The sequence below is a fragment of the Esox lucius genome, chromosome 24 (genome assembly GCF_011004845.1).
Source record: "Esox lucius isolate fEsoLuc1 chromosome 24, fEsoLuc1.pri, whole genome shotgun sequence".
In the NCBI taxonomy this organism is placed as follows: Eukaryota; Metazoa; Chordata; class Actinopteri; order Esociformes; family Esocidae; genus Esox; species Esox lucius.
Window position 1 is genome coordinate 4,585,197 of NC_047592.1, and position 22,913 is coordinate 4,608,109.

A 22,913-nucleotide genomic window follows, 5' to 3' on the forward strand; every position below is an offset into this window, starting at 1 on the left:
ATTCGGACTCTGAACGTCATTACCTCATCAACGAAACCTACCAGAAAGACAGCAGTTACATATTCTGAATCTGCTGGCGATAGCGAACAAGCAACAATCCCTGTTTTCTCTGTTGCGTTCATTTTTTGAAAGACATTACAGTCATCTCTATGGCAGATTATCTGTGTATTCTCCGTTAAGGGAGCGTGTTAAAAGTGCATATTGAATGTAGTTTTTACTGACAAACGCCAATTGCATTTGCAACCAAAAACATAAGCCAATCAAAACAACTGTAAAGAGCTCAGAATTCCGTGCCCTAACATTTACATGGTTGTTGTTTTGCATTAAAAAAAATACTTTGATTGCCTGTTATTAAAATAAAGGTCAGTGCTTGAGACCAAGGTACATTTCATAATAGACCGTCAGTGACAGCTGCCCAACCATGAACATCATTCAGTCTTATAATTAAATAAATTATTCATATTAATAAAAACATTTTAATCCTGTGAAATCTCAGTAGCTCCGACCCAATAAAACGTCTGTTGAAATAACAGGTAACTGATGTAGCTTCACTGATGTAGCTTCACTGATGTAGCTTCACTGATGTAGCTTCACTGATGTAGCTTCAGGGACAGCTGCTCTATCATCAACATCTTTTAGAATGTCTTTTTTTTCAATTTGGGGAATTATTATTAGTGTAAAAAGCAATTTGTCATGAATTCTGTTCAATAGCTCGCACCCAATAAAACATATATGAAAATAATCAACTCATTTAGCTTCAGGTTGACAGCAATATGTAATGGCAGAAAGACATCAATATGTAATTGCTGTCTTTCTGGTAGGGTTCGTTGATGAGGTATTGATGATCAAAGTCCAGAATCTTGAATATAAAGCTAACTTCACCGCAGTAAAGTAATCTAAGGTCGAGATGCTATACCGACACTCAGCCAAATGTCTGTATTGTAAACCTGCTTTGCTACTTCTGCAAACAGTTAATACTAGCCTACTAATAATAAAATACCTTTTATAGGAGAAATTGAAAAATCTGCCTTATTAAATAACATTCTCTATAAGACGTTTTATCAAACGCAAGATACTCCTTAGCCGATTGTTCTCTTCTTGGTACTCCACTGACATTTGTCCAAATGCCCCAAATATCTCCACAGCAACCTCCATTAAGCGCTCATTTAAAAACACCCGAAACGACTGTAGTTTATCCATGTTTTAGTCTTCTGAAAATTGGATGTTTAGCTAGAATATCTTCACCCAAAAGGAAAAATCGTCACTCATTGAAAGCAACCCACTTCCGCAGTGTCTTCGTTCTAGCTTCTATTAGCGCAGTGGTTCCCAACCAGGGGTACTAGGACCCCTGGAGGTACTTAGCCTCTCCACAGGGGGTACTTGATAACACTAATGACACCATAGACTTACTAGTGAAATGAACATGAGGGGGTACTTCAGGGATACTCCAAGCAGTGCAAATTATTTTTGGGGGTACAGCAACTGAAAAAAGTTTGGAGCCACTCTATTAGCGGGTGGTGAGCCCATAAACCGTCCTCAGCGCCCCAGGTGGACGGGGGTATACTACATGATACGGACCAATGAGAATGGAAAGTCAATTAAGTGGCGAGACATGAAACTATAAGGAAACTTTCTAAACAGTTGATCTGCCCCGGATATCATATTTAAAACCAATGCACTTAGGTGAAAACGTGTGGGCTGAGGGTGGGCAACATTTGTATATTATGGAGGGGGGGGGGGGGGGGGTCTGATATTTTGTGATACCTTGGTAAATCTGTGGCTCAAACGCCAATGTCAGCATCCACGGTAAAGTGTCAAATCTTGCCATGAACAGAATGGCTTGTGCAGGCAAAAAAAAGTAGTGTTAAACATACCATGGAATTGCTGCCTCAAATACTGACCGGTTGGTGTTAAAGCAACTCTGTCCGTTCTTCCACCTCCGCTAATCATTGTTAAATATATTTTGTGCGCTCCAGAAACTAAAATTTCCAGTTTAGGCCGAGGGTCCAGCAGTATAAGCTTGCCTCCGCTTCACATGTACTGCTGCGGCATGGGTTTGATTAGCCCACAGCTCTTTCACCAAAACCTCTGGCTGCAGAAAAAATTTCAAACTAAGCTTTCAAGGGTGTAGAGGCCTCTCTTTCACCCATCTTCTGTTTGAATTTAATAATCTGATTCTGAAGAATAGACAAAGTTGCTGAATGTACTTTACACACGTGTAGATTAATGCACAATCACGTGTTTTTGATGCTGTCCGATTTTATTTAAGAACATCTCAACAGACATCAGCAGACATCTCAAAAACCTGACTTGGGCTTAGGCAGCCTTTACACAGGAACGCCACTTCTGATTCTAGTTTGTTCACTAATCGTCATTTGGGCAATCGAGTTGATGCAAAAAGATGCCATGTGATTGGTCCAAAAATTTATTAGAAAAAAATCTGAATTGGGTTGCAGGTATAATACCGCCTAACGACGAAAAAGTAAAAGGTGTCTCAACCCAGGTCTGACACACACCGGTACTTCCCATTTTCACCACAAGATGTCCTCTGTGAGCCACGTTAAAGTTTCGGACCCTGACATGTTAATAAGAATTGTAACTGTCCCAGTTAAATTACGGCATGGCAAGCATTTTTACACTTCTTGATGTTACTCTCCACGCAGTCTTGTTATCGGCGATCACTGTCATCTTCTGAAATTGGCGATCACTGTCATCTTCTGAAATTGGCGATCACTGTCATCTTCTGAAATTGGTTTTAAAGTTGACATTTCAAAGCACGTTTGACATATATAAAAATCATATAAAAACATATAAAAATCTGACATATATAAAAACAGCCAATTATTGTATATTTTGACATATGTACATATGTGTTGTTCAAACCAAATACGTTTACAACATATATGCTCATATAAGACATTTATGTTACATAAACATATTGCCATATATTACATTTCCGTATGACAACAGTTTTGACTGCTGGATCAACCTGGGCCCGTCCTCTTCACTCTCTAAGGGAGAAGGACCTGCCTCAACAGGAATATGAAATAACTCTGTAAAACTCCGCAGAGATGTTACCTATTATGGCAGAGTTATGTTACCTGTTATTATGCAGAAGAGTAGTTTTCGGTTGACAGCCACCACCGTGTGCTCCGCGTAGCTGTACACTTCTTGCTGTTGTGGTGCCACACTGCCATCTAGTGGCCGCTTGGCGCGATCACTGCCCTGGTGCAGTCAGTAAATTCAGCAGACAGTGGTGTGACCCACTGAGGTGGTTATAGCACTTCACCACGAGGCAAAGCGTTGCAACGAGGGCATTTTTTCATTTTAATGTGGTCATCTGCGTAGGGTTTTTGAATATCATTGGCTCGTCCCTGTTGTTGACCCGGTTGTAGTTCCGCCAGGTCATGGAAATACATTTGACTACTTAAACACGGAGATGGCCTACGTGGCTGTACCAATTCTGACATGGGTGTCATGGGGAGCATAGATGAGACCGTGTTGAATTCACATGCCGCATTCAAAGGAACTTTCTTAGTCCCTTTCTTAGTGGCTCTGGTTAATCACAATCAGCACACATCTATGTGCAAGAATGCTCCATGATTGATTTCCAATACAGAAAGAAAAGGCCCAGTTACTGCTGAGCATATAATAAATGTTTAAGCTACATTAGGGCTAATCTGAGTGTGCATTAGCATGAGGCTACATTAAGTTTCCATTCAGTGGAGTGGAAATGGTGCGGTACTTAAAGACCAGTTGAAAAACATGTGAAGGTTTGTCTTGTAGCTGCAGTGCTGCCCTTTAAAAATAGGCCACTCGTTGCTTCAAGCAACACAGTGGAACCAGAAAGTAGACTAGCCCAAAGACTGCCTGAGAATGTACGGGAACATTCTGGGGCGACCTGTAACTCAATGAGAACTGTGTCGCAACTTAGCAAAACTTTGAGTAACTTGAACCCAGCCAAGAGGCATAAGTTCAGCATGACTGAAAGGTTTTGTAACGTTGACTGAAAGGTTTTGTAACATTTGGATAGGAATATGCTATGTAGGACAAGCATATGTTTCTGATATGTAGAACAGAATCTCGGTTCTGTTCATAACATATCTATATGCAGTATATATATATATATATATATATATATATATATATACCCAGTGTATGAATTATTCAGTGTTGCTTCACATTTACAAAGAGTGTTGTCCAAATCTTGTCCTTTTTATCCACCATTTAAGCTGGTTAATTTCTGTCCTGTTATCTTTCTGTGTAGGTGTTATTCAGAGATTTCAGTAGAGAGGGCTGACTGAATGCTCTACCCCTGACGAAGCAGATGTGGTTTATCTCTTGTGAGTCAGCTCATGCCTGCTCTGGGAAGGTGGGAGTTGTACTCACTTGAACATGTCTGGGAAGCAGAGGTGCCCTGAAGCAGTAACGAATTTGATTGGATGATTCAGTGGAGAGGGGGGAGCTTATGTTCCAACACTGAAATCTATCAGTTTAACTTTGCTCAGGGACAGAAAGACATGGTTCTGGGCTCCTGAACACTAGAACACTAAATGCCCCCCCATTTTGAGCTGCCTTTAGCTTAACAAGCACCTCCAACAAGCCTCTCTGCTGCCTATATTATATATTGCTATATGAAAAATATATTAAAATGTTCGCATATTTTTATTTGGCATGTCTCATATTGCAAATCTTTACAAAACGTTCCAAGTTTGGTCCAGCCATCCCAGCATATTTCGAACAGTCCATAATTACCAGTTGGAGTGCCGTTTGAGTGGATTTTTCCTAGTCGTCTGTGGTAAATTCCCACTAAGCACTTGGTTACCAACACAAGATGAATAACAAAACACTTTCCTTCTTACAAAAACAAATTCCATAAGCACGTTTTATGTACTTGTTATGACACATGGGCCTCTTTGAAGCAAAGTTCTGTCATACGTGACATAGACGTTTGGTCTCACACACACACACACACACACACACACACACACACACACACACACACACACACACACACACACACACACACACACACACACACACACACACACACAACCACCACCATAGCAACAAGAAATTAAACCTGAATAATTCAATAAGCATGTCTGAATCTTACAGTCCAGTAACTCCAGACAGCCTGCCTTATTCAAACACAGACTGACACACACGCACACGGAGCTTGTTTGCAGGTGGGACGAACGTAGGCCTCACTTTTTTTCGGGGGGGGGGGGTCTAAAGTTTAGGCTTTGTTTTCTCAACTGCGTAAAGATTGCCTCGGCAAGTCGCACGGCAAACCCTCGAGGAGGAGCTTGTATTGTCATGGTTACCATGGCCTACTCTCACACGCACGTTAATTAAACGTTACGGTTGAACTCGTCCGGGTACCAATTTCCGCTGTCAAAAGACACAATGACCTATCCGGTGTTAAACGGTGTCCTCCGCATCAAATACACACACTCAATTGTGAACCGCGACCATCCTCTCCGTGTACCGTTTGAAGTTCACTACTTTTGACGAGAACATATGGGGCTTCAAATGTCTTAATTAACATGTTTGATTGAGACCGACGCAGAGGAAGGAGTCCTCAAGGCAGTATACTTCGTAACAGACGGTTTCCATACTGAACGTAGTTATAGCTGTGTATTACACGAAGATAGTAGCCTATAGATGCTTGTTGTAGCCAAGAGTAGGATAGCTAGGAATGTTTCGTCCTGTAGCCTACGTTTTTGGTCTTTTTATATAGGCATTTCTTTTGTTTTCTCTTTATTGTTCTGTACGCCAGTGCATATAATAAGAAAATATGCACTGGCTATGGGCTGTATCATGAATAAAGCAACTAGAGCTAGTTTAGTGTGTACTATGAATACGGTGGCAGGCAAACAGCGCAATTCGGCCTTAGACCATTGCTGACATGTCACACAGTACAATATTAACTAACCTTGTGTAGCCTATGGACAACTCAAAGAAATGTCCCAGTATAAAAAAATATATATGAGCCCATTTGTGTATGCTAGTGTATCAATTACTTTATAGCAAGAGAGAAACGTGTTTATTAAGTAAAATAACCTTTCTGTTATTCCAAAAAGTGTTACAATAGCAGTTTTGAAGGATTGTCTAAAAATATCTAAATAAGTGGCAACTGGTAGGCTAAAAGTACAAGCAAAAAAGCCTCAAGGCCATGGGTGTATTGATTCCACCAAACAACGTTTAGTTGGGACAGCCGTTCGCCAAACAGAAGAAAATAACACAGAAGTCTGGAACTTATCCATTAAGCAGATGAAACCAAGTAGATCCCTCTAGACTACCGTTCGGCATTACATTTGGCAGAAATGTCTCGTGTAGGCCCTATTCAGTTGTGTTAGAGTGTCTTTGACAAATTTCGGTAGGCACTAAACCTTTGTTCCTTTTTACAAAAGGACAATGGGACCATATGCATTTGTCCAACAGACCACTATGTTTCAAGAAACATTCGCTGATTGTTTCTAATATATACCTGACTGGTAGCAGTGAATGTGTTAAAAGGTGTTAAGCGCGAGAGCCACGGTGGGAGTTGAGTTGCGTTTGGAGAGAGGGGAGTACTGAGGAGAGGACTAGAAAAGAAACGAGACAGGAAAGAAGAGAGGGGGAGAATTAGGAAATCAGCAATAGTATTTATTTTGTCTACGTAACGTGACGTTTTCCGATCGTTTTTACACACGTTCGTAGCAGCACGAGGACGGAGACAACGAAGAGCCGCGTGGAAGATTTTTTCTTTGTACTCAAGATAATTGTGTCGGCTACGGCTGGTATACAGGAGACCCCTTTTAAGCAGAATCCAAAGCTTCCCCAACAGTTTATTTGATGATATTTTTTGTTTGGATAACCCAGTGAACCAAATGCCATGGTCTTTTACAAGAAAGGGAACAGTAACGCACTAGAGAGACGGTTGGACTAGTTGCTTTTTCTAACTACTCCATTGGAATCACTGCCGCTTTAGAAACCACCAACACGGCGGCGAGCAACAATAAGCAGCGCGTCTAAAATTCGACTCTCCGGCTATTCTTCAGCGGACCAGCCATGGCTGCGGTAACCAGCCCAGAGACGAGTCCTCAACCCCGGGTATATTTTCAGACCACAGCCGCGGGGTCCACCGAAGAACCAGAGACCCCTGTTCGGAAACAAGGGCGAGTTACCGTAAAATATGACCGGAAAGAACTAAGAAAGAGACTCAATCTGGAGGAATGGATAATTGGTCAGCTAACGGATCTTTACGACTGTGAGGTAAGCTAGCGTATAATACAAAGAACATGTACCTAAAAAGTGCAACGCATCCCTTCATAGTTGTGCGCTATTTTTTTGCACTCATTTAGCAATAGCCCCATGGAGTGCACTATGAAGAATATAGGATGCCATTGTTTCCTACACAAAGACTCCTGAAATTAATAGAAGGTGTCGATTGTGGTTAAAGGAACGACCCAATTGATGCTTTATTTAAAATAACATATTTTGCGTGATTAGTTATAAGCTCAAACCCACATTGCCGTTATACCAAATACTTTTTTTGTTCGGACTCTAGACTGTAGCCTGTAGCCTATGTAGGCTGGGTGATCGTGTCACTCATGTAGCGTACGTAGGGGCCTATAACAGTCCAAAAGGGAAGTAATCAACCGATAAAGGTTTTGTTCGAATCGATCAATTTCATTTCAAACTACATGACACTAACCCATCGCCATTCGGTTGCGTCAACCAGTGCTTTTATTCTTACTGGTAGAGTTGCGTTTCTCAGGTGTGTGCGTTGGTCCTGAGCTGGGGATGACCCACATTCTATTTCTAGTTGGGGACTTACATCCCCGTGGGGGAGGGAGGGGTTACCTGTGAGCATTCGAAAAATAGTCATGCCTCAAAGACGGAAGCCGGTGGACACTCCGCTGACAAAGAGAGTGAACATGTGGTTGTATGGGGCCTATTTTTTTTCTTTCCCTCACTCTGTCCTCTCTTGTTCAGTAGGCAACTACCACACACGCAAACCCTTCTCAGCAAGGGTGGCAGGTTTAAACGGTCCGAATTTCGACTGTGCGTAACGAAGGCATGGACACTAGTAGACTTCGTGGAAGTTTCTCTAAATCCGTATCCTTCGAACTGTTTTACTGGCCGGTTATGTTGGGCTCATGTTCACTGGGTTCCGGCGAACAAACCGTTAATCTAGATGGCGTGGGCGGATCTACCCCAAAACACTACAGCCTGACGTGGCTGGATACTGGGGCTGTGTGTGTGGGGGGGGGGGGGCTGTTTGGCCAGAAATAGGGCAATAAAACGAAGGGAGGCCGATGGGTGTGGAAATTCAGAAACCGAAGAGGGGAAAGAAGCACAGTGGAGTGTGTGCTTTGGTATTTCCTCTCTATCTCCTTTTATCCTTACTCATTCTCTCTCCAAAGGGGCTTTTAATGACATGAGAAAAATGTGTTAGCATTTCCAAAGCTTGTTAAATAAACAGTCTTACACGAATACACACAAACAGGCAGGATGTGGAGATGGTGCTTTGAAAAAAGGGCCAATGCAGAGACATTATGTAGAAAATGGGAGGTTAACGTTTGTTTGGCTTGGATCATGAACAGATGCTCCATTCTAAAGCAAAACCATATCTGAGGACAGTTTCTCCAACCAAGTGTCAACAGTAGTACTCCCCTACATCTCTAACCTAGTGTCTACCGAAGGGGTCTCCTACATCTCTAACCTAGTGTCTACCGAAGGGGTCCCCTACATCTCTAACCTAGTGTCTACCGAAGGGGTCTCCTACATCTCTAACCTAGTGTCTACCGAAGGGGTCTCCTACATCTCTAACCTAGTGTCGACCGAAGGGGTCCCCTACATCTCTAACTTAGTGTCGACCGAAGGGGTCCCCTACATCTCTAACCTAGTGTCGACCGAAGGGGTCCCCTACATCTCTAACCTAGTGTCGACCGAAGGGGTCCCCTACATCTCTAACCTAGTGTCGACAGAAGGGGTCCCCTACATCTCTATCCTAGTGTCGACAGAAGGGGTCCCCTACATCTCTAACCTAGTGTCGACAGAAGGGGTCCCCTACATCTCTAACCTAGTGTCGACAGAAGGGGTCCCCTACATCTCTAACCTAGTGTCGACAGAAGGGGTCCCCTACATCTCTAACCTAGTGTCGACAGAAGGGGTCCCCTACATCTCTAACCTAGTGTCGACAGAAGGGGTCCCCTACATCTCTAACCTAGTGTCGACAGAAGGGGTCCCCTACATCTCTAACCTAGTGTCAACAGTAGTACTCCCCTACATCTCTAACCTAGTGTCGACAGAAGGGGTCCCCTACATCTCTAACTTAGTGTCGACCGAAGGGGTCCCCTACATCTCTAACTTAGTGTCGACCGAAGGGGTCCCCTACATCTCTATCCTAGTGTCGACCGAAGGGGTCCCCTACATCTCTAACCTAGTGTCGACAGAAATAAATTCAATATTGGTTGGACGAGAGTCGTTTTTAAAATTATTAATGGCTGTGTTAATGTGGCACGAGTCCTTTCTTGGAGAACAGTGTTCTACTAAAATGGCCCAACTTGAGTTTATTATCAGTGAAATCAATGACTAACGAGGTATACACAATATAGAGATCGGCCTGGAAACATCTGAGTATCAGGAGTGTTGTATTCAGGCGGTGGGCAAATTCTGCAAACCGTGGCACTTGTCAGTCCACACAGAGAACAAAGGGAGAAGATGACTGTCTTTTACTGGGCCTGAGTTGCGTCTCCTGTCCTCTCTTCAGAGCTAGTGGATCCTGGGAGGGGTCCTGTTTTAGTTCCCGTTCCTCGTTTCTGCTTCTGTTGTTGTTTTTTTCTTTTTTAATTGTCTTATTTCCTTAAAGGTCTGCTCAGTTTGGTTCGAGCTGCACTCTGCCTGCCTCTAGCACCTCGACTAATTTCAGGAATGATTGGTGTTGGTGGAATTTCTGCAAGCGGTAACACTGAGTCACCAGCCAGTGGTACGTTGGGAAATGTCAGTGCTGGAAACACGTACCAGCAAACTAGCTGAGGTGCTTAACTGAGATTCACGTTTTAGTTCTTCGTCCCAGTTGCTCTGTTCAGAACCGTGTCCTGTTTTAGGTCCATAACCAATTGGTCCCCCTGTTCTTGCCATTAAAGGCAGGGGTCCAAATGCTGTGTTCGGCCCGGGTGAAGTGGTTTCCCCCCTCCCCATTTAGGAGCAGCTGCGGAGCCCCAGGAACACAGTGAGGCTGGGGGCCACCACACGCTTAACAGAGCTATGCGAACGCAGCGACGGTGTCGTTTTCACACGGTTCGTCACGCTTTTGCTTGGTTCCAATTATGGAGTGGACCGCGGCCGCAAAAACGCACTCTCTTTGCCTGTCAGTCAGTACGTGCCAGTGTGAACTGAAGCGTTATGTAAATGGTTATGTAAAAGAAAGCAAGTCTCCCTCTTTCTGTACAGTGCAGTATTATATTCATCTTTAAAAACAAATTTCGTTCAGTATTAAAGAAACACACTGCTATGTTTACCACATTGACACCATTCACGGCCCTTTGTTACACTGGAGGCCGGCAACACTGCTTTCAGTTACCCTTTTCTGTTCCGACCTGGGATGGATATACAGGTAGACCAGAAAACCAGCTGTTTCTGGGCATAATAGGGTACCAGGTAGACCAGAAAACCAGCTGGCTTTGGGCTTCCCAGCCGAATGTAAACTGTTGTATTTCGCTGTTCTGATCAGTTGTCTATGTAAGGTATCAAGGGGCCATTTGTGAGCTGGCCTCGCTGGGACTAGCAAGCACGCTTATTTATATAGCACAATTCATACATAGAAGCAATTCAGTGTGCCTTACAAAGAAAAAGAAAAAAATACAATAGAATAAAAACATACTAAACTGGTTGATTCCGAGAGGGAACTATGTAACTATAAAGGCTTTAATGCTAATAGTGTGGTTGTGTTTAGGTGCTCAGTCATAGGCACGTGAAAAGAGAAGGGTTTTTAACCTGGATTTACGTTTGGGGACTATGAAGCTAGTTAACGGAGGTGTGTCTGTGTGTGTCAGAGTGATGCAGAAGGGCTGAAGACAGCTCTCACAGGCTATAATGTGTAGACCAGCTGGTCATGGAGTGTGTGTGTGTGTGTTCCTTTTTTCAGTCAACATACTTAATCCTCTGTTTCAGAATTCATGATGTCACTTTAAAAATTAACAGTGTGTGTGACCAAAACAAAGATGGTCTGTAATGCCTTAATGAAAGAAACCAGTGTGTCACACACACACACACACACACACACACAATATCCTCTGACCTCGGAATGTAATAGTGAACTCACACATACTTCCTATGTCTGTTAAAATGACTAGGCACAAAGCAGAACTACTGACTTACTGTCTGTTTTCCTGTCTGTCTGTCTCGGAGAGGAATGAGGGAGAATAATGGAGTCAGGAAGTTAGCGTAACCAACCCAAACTTGTTACTGAGCGCTAGCGTGAGGAGCTTCATGTGATGTTGATATTCAATGGACAGCGGCTGGTCTGCCTCCTAAGAAATTCCGGCAACTTTGCAGAAATATTTGAGGTTTTATAAGATCGTTTTCAGAACCACCAAAATATGAAATAATCACTAGAGGAACATTTAAAAATTCCAGCGATGTCTTGCACCCTTCAAGGATGTTGATATAGGGAATCTGACCTGTTAGTCAAACATAACCTTTAGAAAGACACTGCAGCAGTCCTCTTCGTTTCGTCTCTCCAAACAGGCCTATTTGTGCAGATTTCCTTAATCCTGTCTGTAAGACGCGTTTGTTGTGTTGAAGTATATGTGGTTATTGTAAATAGATTTTTCTTCTCAGACAGACTTAAGTCTTTTGTACAAAAACTGGGGAAATGACCCATCAGGCCAGGGGGCATACCCACCCAGGGGGCACATCACTCTACCCAATAGCTTGTTGATGCCGGTTGAAACGAGAAGAGAAGTGTTTGGACAAGCGATTGGCAACACTAAGTTGATGGGCTCTATTGAAGAGAGAATCTCAGCTAATGTTGAGTCAGTAACAATGTTTTATTGTCTGAGGATCCACTGGCATATTTTTTTAATAATTGAAAACAGTGGCATATTTTTATAATCTTACGGTCTACTGGCAACCTTTTCAGGATAACAGAAAACCGTGACAGTGGTGTTGTTACTGATCCTAACGACTGCATAACATGCACACATGCGCGCCAAACAGGAAAATAAGATGGTGTTGTAGTCTAATACCAGTTGTCTTTAAATTCGCAATACTGAATCCATACATTAAGATTCAAACATATTCAAAAATGAATTCAACTTAGGGAATCAGAAGACATGAAAAACAGGAAGCAATGATTCATATTTCCTATCAACCTTCTGAAAAGGCAACAGGTTTGCTCCTGTTTGAATGTGGGTGGTGAACAGGTATGCCATTGTCTGTAGCCGGTGAAGCTAATATTTGAAAAGTGTTTTGGTAGATGAGAAATACTTCCCCAAAAATCATACTTAACAAACGTTATCCACAACATACCCTGTAATTACATTGTAGAATGTCATGTTTGTTTTCATCAGTCTGGATTCTAGTCATGTGGCTGTTTGTTGTTTATATATAATCATCACAGAAGAAAGTGTTTTTCCGTGTGAATCCTCAGTCTTAATTGGCTGCTTTAGTTTATGTCCTTGTCACTCCCTGAGGCCCATTGGCTTAAACAGTTCATGACTGGAACAGTTGACATCTGTCAATGTGTTAAGCTAATTAATGTGCATCACACACACACACACACACACACACACACACACACACACACTCATAGTGAGTGTTATGTAAAGGGATTCTGACAATTCAAGGAATAACTAAGACCACAGATTACAAGTCTCTTGGTTTCGTTGTTTCATTCGAGTGTTTTCTTACCGTTACATTAAATTGTATTTGCTTGTTTGTATGTACGTTAAGCACAGTGATTCCTGTGTCCAGGCAAATCAGACTTAAGCTCTTCAGAGTAATTACAACCAATGACATGTTGTTGACTGTGGCTAATGCTGACATTACCTCTAACCCATGACCCCTAACCCATGACACAAGCCCTGTAAAAGCTCATGGACTGGGGAAATAGCCAAGACAGGGTAGGTCAGTGCATTATGGATTGTTGATTGATAGAGTTCTAACATACATTTTCATTAAACAGTGACACACACACAGCACAACCCCCCAGGCTCTTGTTATGTTATCCCTCACGTTGTCACATGGTAAAACAGAATGTTTGAACTCTTCTTGTGGGTTCATGTGTGTTAAGGAAGACACTCTTGCCCTAACACACTTGTATAGTTTTTGGGGCAACTTACTTGGTCAGTGAAAAAGATTAGCGAAAGAAAGATGAGGACAGTATTTTTAAAACCCTGGCCTTTGCGGGGAATTTCTCTCCCTTTTACATCACGTTTTCACTCTGGCTTTTTTTTTTCTTCATTCACTCCTAATGGTTGGCACTTTCTCCCTTCTTCTGCATCCTGTCATTCTCTCTGCTCATTATTCTTCCTCTCGCTCTTTCCTCTCTTTTCTTTCATCTCCAGTCCCCCCCCCCCCCCCGTTCTCAATGCCCTCCTCTCCTCCTCCAGTTCCTGGGTTGAGAGTTAGTCGAAGGGAAACGTACTCAGTCCACGTGTTTGTTATTCTAGTATCTGCAGATTCCTGATAAGCAGTTGTCTGTTTGTGTGTGTGTGTGTGTGTCGGTCTGTGTACGCGATAGAAAGCAGCAGGCATCCACTAAAACACCTTTGACCCCCATCTTTTATCATCACGTGCACCCCCCCTCACTCATGCACACACCCCCGGGGTGAAAAGCTGTTCTGACTAGCCAGCCGTACTGCCGTCTGCACGGGACATGAGAAAGAACGGGAGATGGGGGGAGGGGTGGAGGTCTGGTCGTGATCATATCCCAGGGGAGAAGCGGGGATGGCTGTCAAACGTATTACTAATGAATCTAATCTCACTGTACTGAACACAACGTGTAACGTGCCAGCATTCTGCCAGGGAGACCCGTCGTATCGCATTGACGCACACCGACAGACATTCAACAGAGAAGCTGAAGATGTGGCCAGCCTGGGTTGGATGGATGGGTTAGCTAGCCGTCTGCTTTTGTCTTTTCATCTAATGACTGACTGTTACTGGAGATAAGGCAGGAGGCCGCTGCTTCGTAAAAACCCATTCTAGGTAGCTGGTTATCTGTTGGCAGACATTTGTCAACTAGAAAAGCGTCACGCCGTATTACAATCAGTCAAACAATCAATAAAATTTTTTTATAAAGCCCTTTTTACATCAGCAGATGTCATAAAGTATGACCAGATGGACAAGGACAGGGACAGCAACGGGCCCCCCAAACCAGGTACTCCGCAGGTGTGGACCAGGACCTCATGTCCTCCTAAAATGTAAAACGGGAGGAGACTGGGAAAATTCATAAAATGTATTCCTCATATCAACAACGATTTATAGTGCAGAAGGAGAACTGACCCAATCCCCCAGCACCATAGTATAGCAGCGTAAGACCTTGGGACTTGGAATTATTCGTTACTTCCAGTCAAGTCTGTGTGTCGTGTAGGCCTACAGCACATTGTCGTTTTCACAACTTTGATAATATCAATAGGACATGTTGACATGTATTGGCTGAATATAATCAAATATATTTTTTCTAGCGCAAATTGTAGCAAATATATTGACAGACATCACCTTGTCCTGAAGAGATGTACAGTGGTTATCAAAACGCCCCTCCAGAGTAAGACTAAACGAAACAGCCTTGATTTGAAGCGGACGTAAAATTCCATCGGGTATACATACGGTATGGTAAATGTCCCATTTCACTGCTAGGTTATATGGGAATTATGGCCAGTTGATTTGCTTTTGGTGGAACTTTCCACTTTGCTTTGCAGGTTAAGTGTCTTTATTCAAAGAAAATTCTTCATCTAAACTTTGGCTGCCTGGGTCAGTTACAGTATGTTGGGTTAGCTTTGGAAAGCTGGAAAGCTTTGTGGACGCTAGCTAGCTAGCTAGCTAATTTGCTTGTAATGTTTGACAAATAGGACTCCGATCAGATTTTGTCGGGGTCCAGGCCTATATTGTCAAGCTCTGTCGGGCTGATGCATGTTTCTATTTGCGTTTAAGGTTAGAAACGTATCCACCTATTATTTCCATTGACATTTTGTTAATAATACTCATACTGTTTTAAGGCCCTTCGAAGTAAGTTACTTTCATTAGCAACTCCAAACGTTTACTTGAAAACAGACAGCCATTTCCCCTGCAGTAGAGAATAAAAAAATTTAACTTAACATGAATCTCCTGTTTACTTTTTTACCGGGTAACATAACCAGTCAATGAAGTCATTATTGCTGACAGTCTTCAACATTACAGTCACCATTGCACCACTTCTTAAAAAAAAAAACTTTTAAAACAATAAATCTTTGTCCTTTATCTCGGTCTGTCTCTGGCCTTTGCCTCTTACACATGATAGGCCTGGTACTGCTGTTTTCCCAGAGTATTTTGGTCTTGATAGCTAACCTGGAATGTATGACAGCCCTGTCAGCCTGTATCCATCTTGTTGTCAGTAGGATTGAGTGTCGTTACATGTTTTCTACCGCTAGCTGAACAGCAAGCGCTCCGAGTGTGTATAGGCAGTTGGTGAATTTGGTTCTGATTGGCAAAAATGTAAATGTTACCCCGCTAGAGGATTATCTTAGCGTAGCGGTGTTAACCGGGATGTCCTGGCAGGAAGTCCAATCTGGCCCTCATATCGTGGTAGCCAAATTCTCTTCCACATCTTCCAGTTGGCCTGTTTATCTCCCCTGCCCAACACTGTACTTTCATTTGCGTGTCAGTTTTGTTGTGCACATCACCATCATCCTCTGGATCATTTGACTTTGCCTGTGAGAATTGTTAGGACCGGCAACTCTGCTGAGCAATACCACATCCTCTGCCCTAGACCAGAATGTTGGTTGCTGTGCCTTTTGCAATGCAGAAAAACGCTATTATGTACCTCTGACATTCGAGACCTGTCTTAACAGGGTCTCGAGAAATTTGTCTGGTGCTTAATGACATGTCTGTTGTTTGAAAATCAAGCCTCCCTCTGCTCATCTGCCCCCTATACCAGGCAACAAGCCTCCCTCTGCTCATCTGTCCCCTATACCAGGCAACAAGCCTCCCTCTGCTCATCTGCCCCCTATACCAGGCAACAAGCCTCCCTCTGCTCATCTGTCCCCTATACCAGGCAACAAGCCTCCCTCTGCTCATCTGTCCCCTATACCAGGCAACAAGCCTCCCTCTGCTCATCTGTCCCCTATACCAGGCAACAAGCCTCCCTCTGCTCATCTGCCCCCTATACCAGGCAACAAGCCTCCCTCTGCTCATCTGTCCCCTATACCAGGCAACAAGCCTCCCTCTGTTCATCTGTCCCCTATACCAGGCAACAAGCCTCCCTCTGCTCATCTGTCCCCTATACCAGGCAACAAGCCTCCCTCTGGTCATCTGTCCCCTATACCAAGCAACAAGCCTCCCTCTGCTCATCTGTCCCCTATACCAGGCAACAAGCCTCCCTCTGCTCATCTGTCCCCTATACCAGGCAACAAGCCTCCCTCTGCTCATCTGTCCCCTATACCAGGCAACAAGCCTCCCTCTGCTCATCTGTCCCCTATACCAGGCAACAAGCCTCCCTCTGCTCATCTGTCCCCTATACCAGGCAACAAGCCTCCCTCTGCTCATCTGTCCCCTATACCAGGCAACAAGCCTCCCTCTGCTCATCTGTCCCCTATACCAGGCAACAAGCCTCCCTCTGCTCATCTGTCCCCTATACCAGGCAACAAGCCTCCCTCTGCTCATCTGTCCCCTATACCAGGCAACAAGCCTCCCTCTGCTCATCTGTCCCCTATACCAGGCAACAAGCCTCCCTCTGCTCATCTGTCCCCTATACCAGGCAACAAGCCTCCCTCTGCTCATCTGTCCCCTATACCAGGCAACAAGCCTCCCTCTGCTCATCTGTCCCCTATACCAGGCAACAAGCCTCCCTCTGCTCATCTGTCCCCTATACCAGGCAACAAGCCTCCCTCTGCTCATCTGTCCCCTATACCAGGCAACAAGCCTCCCTCTACTCATCTGTCCCCTATACCAGGCAACAAGCCTCCCTCTGCTCATCTGTCCCCTATACCAGGCAACAAGCCTCCCTCTACTCATCTGTCCCCTATACCAGGCAACAAGCCTCCCTCTGCTCATCTGTCCCCTATACCAGGAAACAAGCCTCCCTCTACTCATCTGTCGCTAGATGTCAATGTGAACTGAATCGTTATGTAAATGATTATGTAAAATCTCTTGTATTATAAAAGGCCCCATGCCCGTCGGTCTCTGTGTCCGTGTTGGTGAGTGGGAGTGTATCTTGTCGTGTGTGGGGCTGACTGTCAGTCCACATCTCCCTCTTTGTCTGTTTCTCCATTTAGGAGAAGTGATGACTGCAGAAGACTGTAACAGAACCTGTCACCTCCTCTGTCCTCTCTCTCCTTCTAACCCGCCCCTCCACCGCTCTTTCTCCTTGTTTCGACTCATAGTTCTGTCTCTGTCTGTCATACTCAGGCTGTGTGGCTCGACTTAAATCCTATCCTTGATACTTCTCACATCCACTTAGCTCTAACACACACACACACACACACACACACACACACACACACACACACACACACACACACTGTTCCCTTCCCCCTCCAATCATTATAGCCTAATACATTTACTTAGTTTGAATTTCACTGTGTGTGTGCGTGTGTGTACGTTTGTGTGTGTGTGTGGATAAGGCAGAGACGGGAGTCCACATCAATTTGTGTGTGTGTGCATGTGTTTAACTCTGAAAGGACTTGAGCAGTGTGCTTCAGTAGCTTAGTATCAGTCTGTGTGTGTGTGTGTGTGTGGTGTGTGTGTGTGGTGGGGGGGCGGAGTCTGTGCAGTGGGCAGGTGCAATGACAGCTGGCTTGGACGGGGGGGGGGTGTGCTTGGACGGGGGGGGGGGTGTGCTTGGACGGGGGGGGGGGGGTGTGCTTGGACGGGGGGGTTGAGACAGCTGGAATTTAGATTTCTTTCTAATTTTACATGGAGAGTGTGTGAAAGGAAATAGACGTTACAAGATCACAGCCCAACACGTCAGGAAACACTTGACCACATAGGCCAGACGTCTCACAGAGAGTCAGACAGAAACCACTCACTGATAGAGTCAGATACTCTTACAAACCCACGCAGACAGACCGAAGCAGATATCTAGACATAAGAGGAACTACCTTCCTCTGAGTGATTAGTCACTGCAGAGAATTAGAATCTATAGCAATGGGAGAAAAATCTATGTTGGGCGTTTTGATATTGCGGGTGAATGAGGGACAGCCAACAATGCCATACCATTGTCCTTTTGGGTTCTGTTTTATTATTCATTCTACTTTGTGTGTGTGTGTGTGTGTGTGTGTGTGTGTGTTTCACAGTAGTGTCTGTTAATGTGTGTTCCCGGTAATACTTTCACATCATGTAACCTGACTGTCAACAAAGTCTGTTGGAGAGAACAAGGGGAGTGGAGAGAGCAGTTTGCCCCATGTTGCTAGATATATATATATATATATATATACTGTATATTGCTGTATATGTATCTAGCCATATTGGAAACACCTTCTTGAAAACAACAGGGAGAAGAGCTGCTGCTGTATAATTCCAGAATACTCAGTGGAGATCTTTATAACCAGAAGACAAGAGAGATATAATGAGTTGGGTGGAGAAAATTGACAAGAGGAGAGGGAGGCATGGAAAGAAAGGCAGGCATTAGAAATCTGATATGAATGACGGACCGATAAAAATAGAAGAGGGAGGAGAGGCCAACCCAACTTCGCTTTGAATCTACAGCTTTGTGTGTTTAGGAACACGTCTGGTTTGTGTTCCATGGCCGAAGAGTGTTTCAAATATACACCCCTCAGAACCGTGGCGTAACAATGTGTTGTGTGTCCTGTACTGGTCTTGTACAGGCAAATCACTCTTAAGGACCATGCCAGACAAATTAGCTTCCTGTATTTAGTTGTGGCTGTGGGGGGGTGAAGCAGTGAGTCATGATGCTGAATCATGATGCTGAATCATGCTGAAGCAGTGACTCATGATGCTGAATCATGATGCGGAACTCAGACCTCCCGCGCAGTAGGGGGCGACATGCCAGTTTGCACACAGCCATAATACAACGGGAGAAGTCGGCTGAGACCTGGGAGCGCAGAGACGTCTGATGTACTGCGGTTCATGCTGGATGACTGAGGCAGTGGGGGGCATGATGCACCCCCCCCCCCCCCCCCCCAACTGCCTCTCTCTCTTGTGAGCCAATGACGTTGGCTGGTGTTCAGGGTGACGGTGACGTCCAATCGGAATGGGCTCAAGGTGGCGGGTGTGATGGACGTGCTAGCCCCTCGAACCGCTTCATCACAACAGGGGGAGGTTGACCGCTGACGCTCGCACGCCGGTTGAGCTGCGCGAGGCCTAGCTACGGGGACAGTTGCACTTTCTGTCCTTAGTAACCCCGTACCGTGCTCGACGGCGCCACTTAATGTTCTATTTCTGGTGACGCCGGAGCGAACCCACTGACCGTAAGTCTAGGGATGTGTCATTTAGTGTCTGGAATGACAGCCGTGCTCTGAACACTGCCCTCCATCTGACCCTGCTCCAGACTAGCTACTTCTACTGTAGGGCTTTACTGGTGGCATGGCAAAATGTTTTTTAATCACATGGTCTGTGTTGGCCAGCTGCTATACTCGGCGGGCTTGCGGTCCGCTCCATTTCCAACTCCTGAGTTCACTGGACGTGCTGTACAATTAATATTCTCTTCGGGGTTTTTGATTTATTTCGATTTTTTTTTCCAATCGAGGGTTTGGTCACATGTTTTCGTTTGACTGGAACTGAAATGGAATTGACCTCAACACTGATACATTGTGGTCATTTTGTACTGCAAAGTTTATTTACTGGGGGGGAAAAAAGCGTGGTCAGGTTCTGAATAAAGACATCTTGTTGTTAAATAAATAGGGGTTGTAAAGACAAAGAAATGTGGAAAATATAATGTAAACTCTTTGTTTTCCGTTTTGCTCTCTGATTAAACTATTCCCTCAACCCCCCCTCTGTCCTGCTTGGTTTTGCTGATAGGAGGAGTCCATCCCAGAGTTGGAGATAGATGTGGATGAGCTGTTAGACATGCCCAGTGATAATGACCGTGGAGCCAGAGTGAAGGATCTGTTGGTAGACTGTTACAAGCCTTCTGAGGTAACTTCCCCTGTCCGTCCTTGTCTCTGTCTCTCTCTCTCGCGCTGTGGTTAAACACAGTTGCATTGTGGGAGAAGATTATGTGTTGGGTTCATTTTTCTACAAATGTTCAATCTAGACTGGAGTATATTCACTGTTGTTATATTATAATCTATTATTTGGACTGAAAGTAGAGATTTCATAACAGGTGTTTAGAAACTATACCCATTTTGCCAAGGTCCCACCAGTTGACCTGATTCATGGTGTGTTTATCCCTCCTTTTGCCCTGTAGGACTTTGTCACTGAGTTGCTGGATAAGATAAGGGGCATGCAGAAACTCAGCACACCCCAGAAGAAATGATGTCACCTGTATTTCCGGTCCCACCCACCCTCTCACACCCCTAAATACAGCCCCCCACCTCCTACTGCACCTCCACTCACCCTGTGGAGGAATAGGAGATTCTTCACCCTCCAGTCAAAAAGGAGGAAGCGGGGAGAGGTCAATACACAGAGCGGGAGAACGAGAGTGGTGGAAAGACGGAGAGAGCAGAGAAGACAAGATGATTTAGGAGGACTGAAGCAGCCAATCAGATCTAAGCCGGGCTTATGATGTCATTTCCAGTCGTTTTTTTGCTTTATTTTATTGTCATCTTATTTAAAGGTGTTTTAGAGTCTTCACAAGTGATCAGTTTATAGGTCACAGTATCACACTTATTTTGTCTATCTTTATTTTTTTCAAAGGGTAATTCGAAATGATCCGTCGTGTGTCGTAACCTGTTGCAGTTAACTTGTCATACTATGATGTGTGTTTAGTGGATGTCAGCCCAGGATAGATCTTCATGTTCAGTACTGGGTTAGGATGTGCCCTCTTCATGTTCAGTACTGGGTTAGGATGTGCCCTCTTCATGTTCAGTACTGGGTTAGGATGTGCCCTCTTCATGTTCAGTACTGGGTTAGGATGTGCCCTCTTCGTGTTCAGTAGTGGGTTAGGATGTGCCCTCTTCATGTTCAGTACTGGGTTAGGATGTGCCCTCTTCGTGTTCAGTACTGGGTTAGGATGTGCCCTCTTCATGTTCAGTACTGGGTTAGGATGTGCCCTCTTCGTGTTCAGTACTGGGTTAGGATGTGCCCTCTTTGTGTTCAGTAGTGGGTTAGGATGTGCCCTCTTCATGTTCAGTACTGGGTTAGGATGTGCCCTCTTCGTGTTCAGTACTGGGTTAGGATGTGCCCTCTTCGTGTTCAGTACTGGGTTAGGATGTGCCCTCTTTGTGTTCAGTAGTGGGTTAGGAGGTGCCCTCTTCGTGTTCAGTACTGGGTTAGGATGTGCCCTCTTCGTGTTCAGTACTGGGTTAGGATGTGCCACCTTTGATCAGGGCTCTGATCCGAACAAGTGCGCCAACTTTGACAAGGGAAGTGTGTTTTCAGGTTGGGACTGATATCTGAACCACATATTTACACACAGCTCTGTGTGTGTGAGTGTTTGTGGTCTTGAGACACACACACACTCACACAAACGCTGGTGGACTTGAACAAAGGGGCCTTGTTTCTAGTTGTCTTTTCTGTTGTAGCTCTGGCTGTTCCCCTAACGTAGCGTTCATCACGTTACGGGCTTCTTCAGAGCCCCGCTCCCCCCAACCCACTGTCACGGCTGTCTGAAGTAGTGTACTGTAGTGTTGATGCTTTTTACCACAGTCCTGATGGCTGTCTGCTTGGGTTCACTCTATCCAAACACACACACACACACACACCGCCCTCAGGAAACAGCAGAAATACAGTCACAGACCACAGCTGCTGCTTCTTCTCACACGCGCACTGGTGTTCGCTCTCCAACACAGAGGACGAGTGAATGAGGGGATTGGAGGTCTTTCTCTTTGGGGCTTGGCTGCCTCACAAGGCATCAGTGTTGCCTGCAGCAATGCTGCTCCTCTCTCCTCCCCCCATCTCTCTCACCCCTTTCTCCTCCCCCCATCTCTCTTGCGTTTTCTACTCCCCCCATCTCTCTTGCGTTTTCTACTCCTGTGTATTTTTCTACCCCTCTCTTTCCCACTCTCTCTGCCTCACTCCATTTTCTACTTCAAACAATCGACACAGACCATCCCTGCATCCCCCTCTCTTTTTAATAACTAACGTTGCCTTAGGTCTTCATCTATGACACAAACCAAATAAAAGAAGACATTCTTTATTTAAAGGAACAATTTTTAAAACAACAAAACGACACAATGTTCATTCGTGTTTTTCCTCTTTGGAAAAAAAAAAAAAAAAGGAAAAAAAAGAGGATTTTTTTCTGTTGTTTTTGTTGTGTAGGAACCAGGTCAACAGGCCAACGAGGCCTCTTTACACTGCATTCTTTACATGCAAATATCTACTCTACTACGCCTGTCTACTAGACCTGTTTGGAGTTGGTGAGCCTGTATTACAGGGTGTTGTTGTTGTTAATACAAGGCTGCATCTGAATGGCTGTTCCCAAGATATTCTCTACAGTCTCCCAGAACCGCCCCAGAGCCCCGTGGTGGGCCGGGGTTCTGTCCAGGTCCTGTGTTTCTGCATCAACAGGAGACCGGTTTCTGCCCCATGGGCTGTAGAGACACTCTTTGGCTCCAGTCAAAAGTAGGGCATGATGCCGGGAACAGGGCGGCCTTTGGGACGCA

General features: G+C 44.6%; 1 protein-coding gene across 1 annotated transcript; it reads left to right on the forward strand.

The window, feature by feature from the left end:
• Positions 1 to 6,363: 6,363 nt before the first annotated feature.
• Positions 6,364 to 22,527, forward strand: ppp1r14bb (protein phosphatase 1, regulatory (inhibitor) subunit 14Bb). The gene is made up of 3 exons (XM_010905026.5): positions 6,364 to 7,260; positions 20,170 to 20,286; positions 20,558 to 22,527. The coding sequence occupies exons 1-3, from the start codon at positions 7,057 to 7,059 to the stop codon at positions 20,624 to 20,626; spliced, it is 390 nt and encodes a 129-aa protein (XP_010903328.1). The 5' UTR covers positions 6,364 to 7,056; the 3' UTR covers positions 20,627 to 22,527.
• The last annotated feature ends 386 nt before the right edge of the window (positions 22,528 to 22,913 follow it).

Bases quoted from the DNA above. Each gene is read 5' to 3' on its own strand.
- ppp1r14bb (XM_010905026.5), top strand. From the start codon at position 7,057: ATGGCTGCGGTAACCAGCCCAGAGACGAGTCCTCAACCCCGGGTATAT. The intron at 7,261-20,169 runs GTAAGCTAGCGT...TTTTGCTGATAG, and splicing joins CGGATCTTTACGACTGTGAG to GAGGAGTCCATCCCAGAGTT. The intron at 20,287-20,557 runs GTAACTTCCCCT...TTTGCCCTGTAG, and splicing joins ACTGTTACAAGCCTTCTGAG to GACTTTGTCACTGAGTTGCT.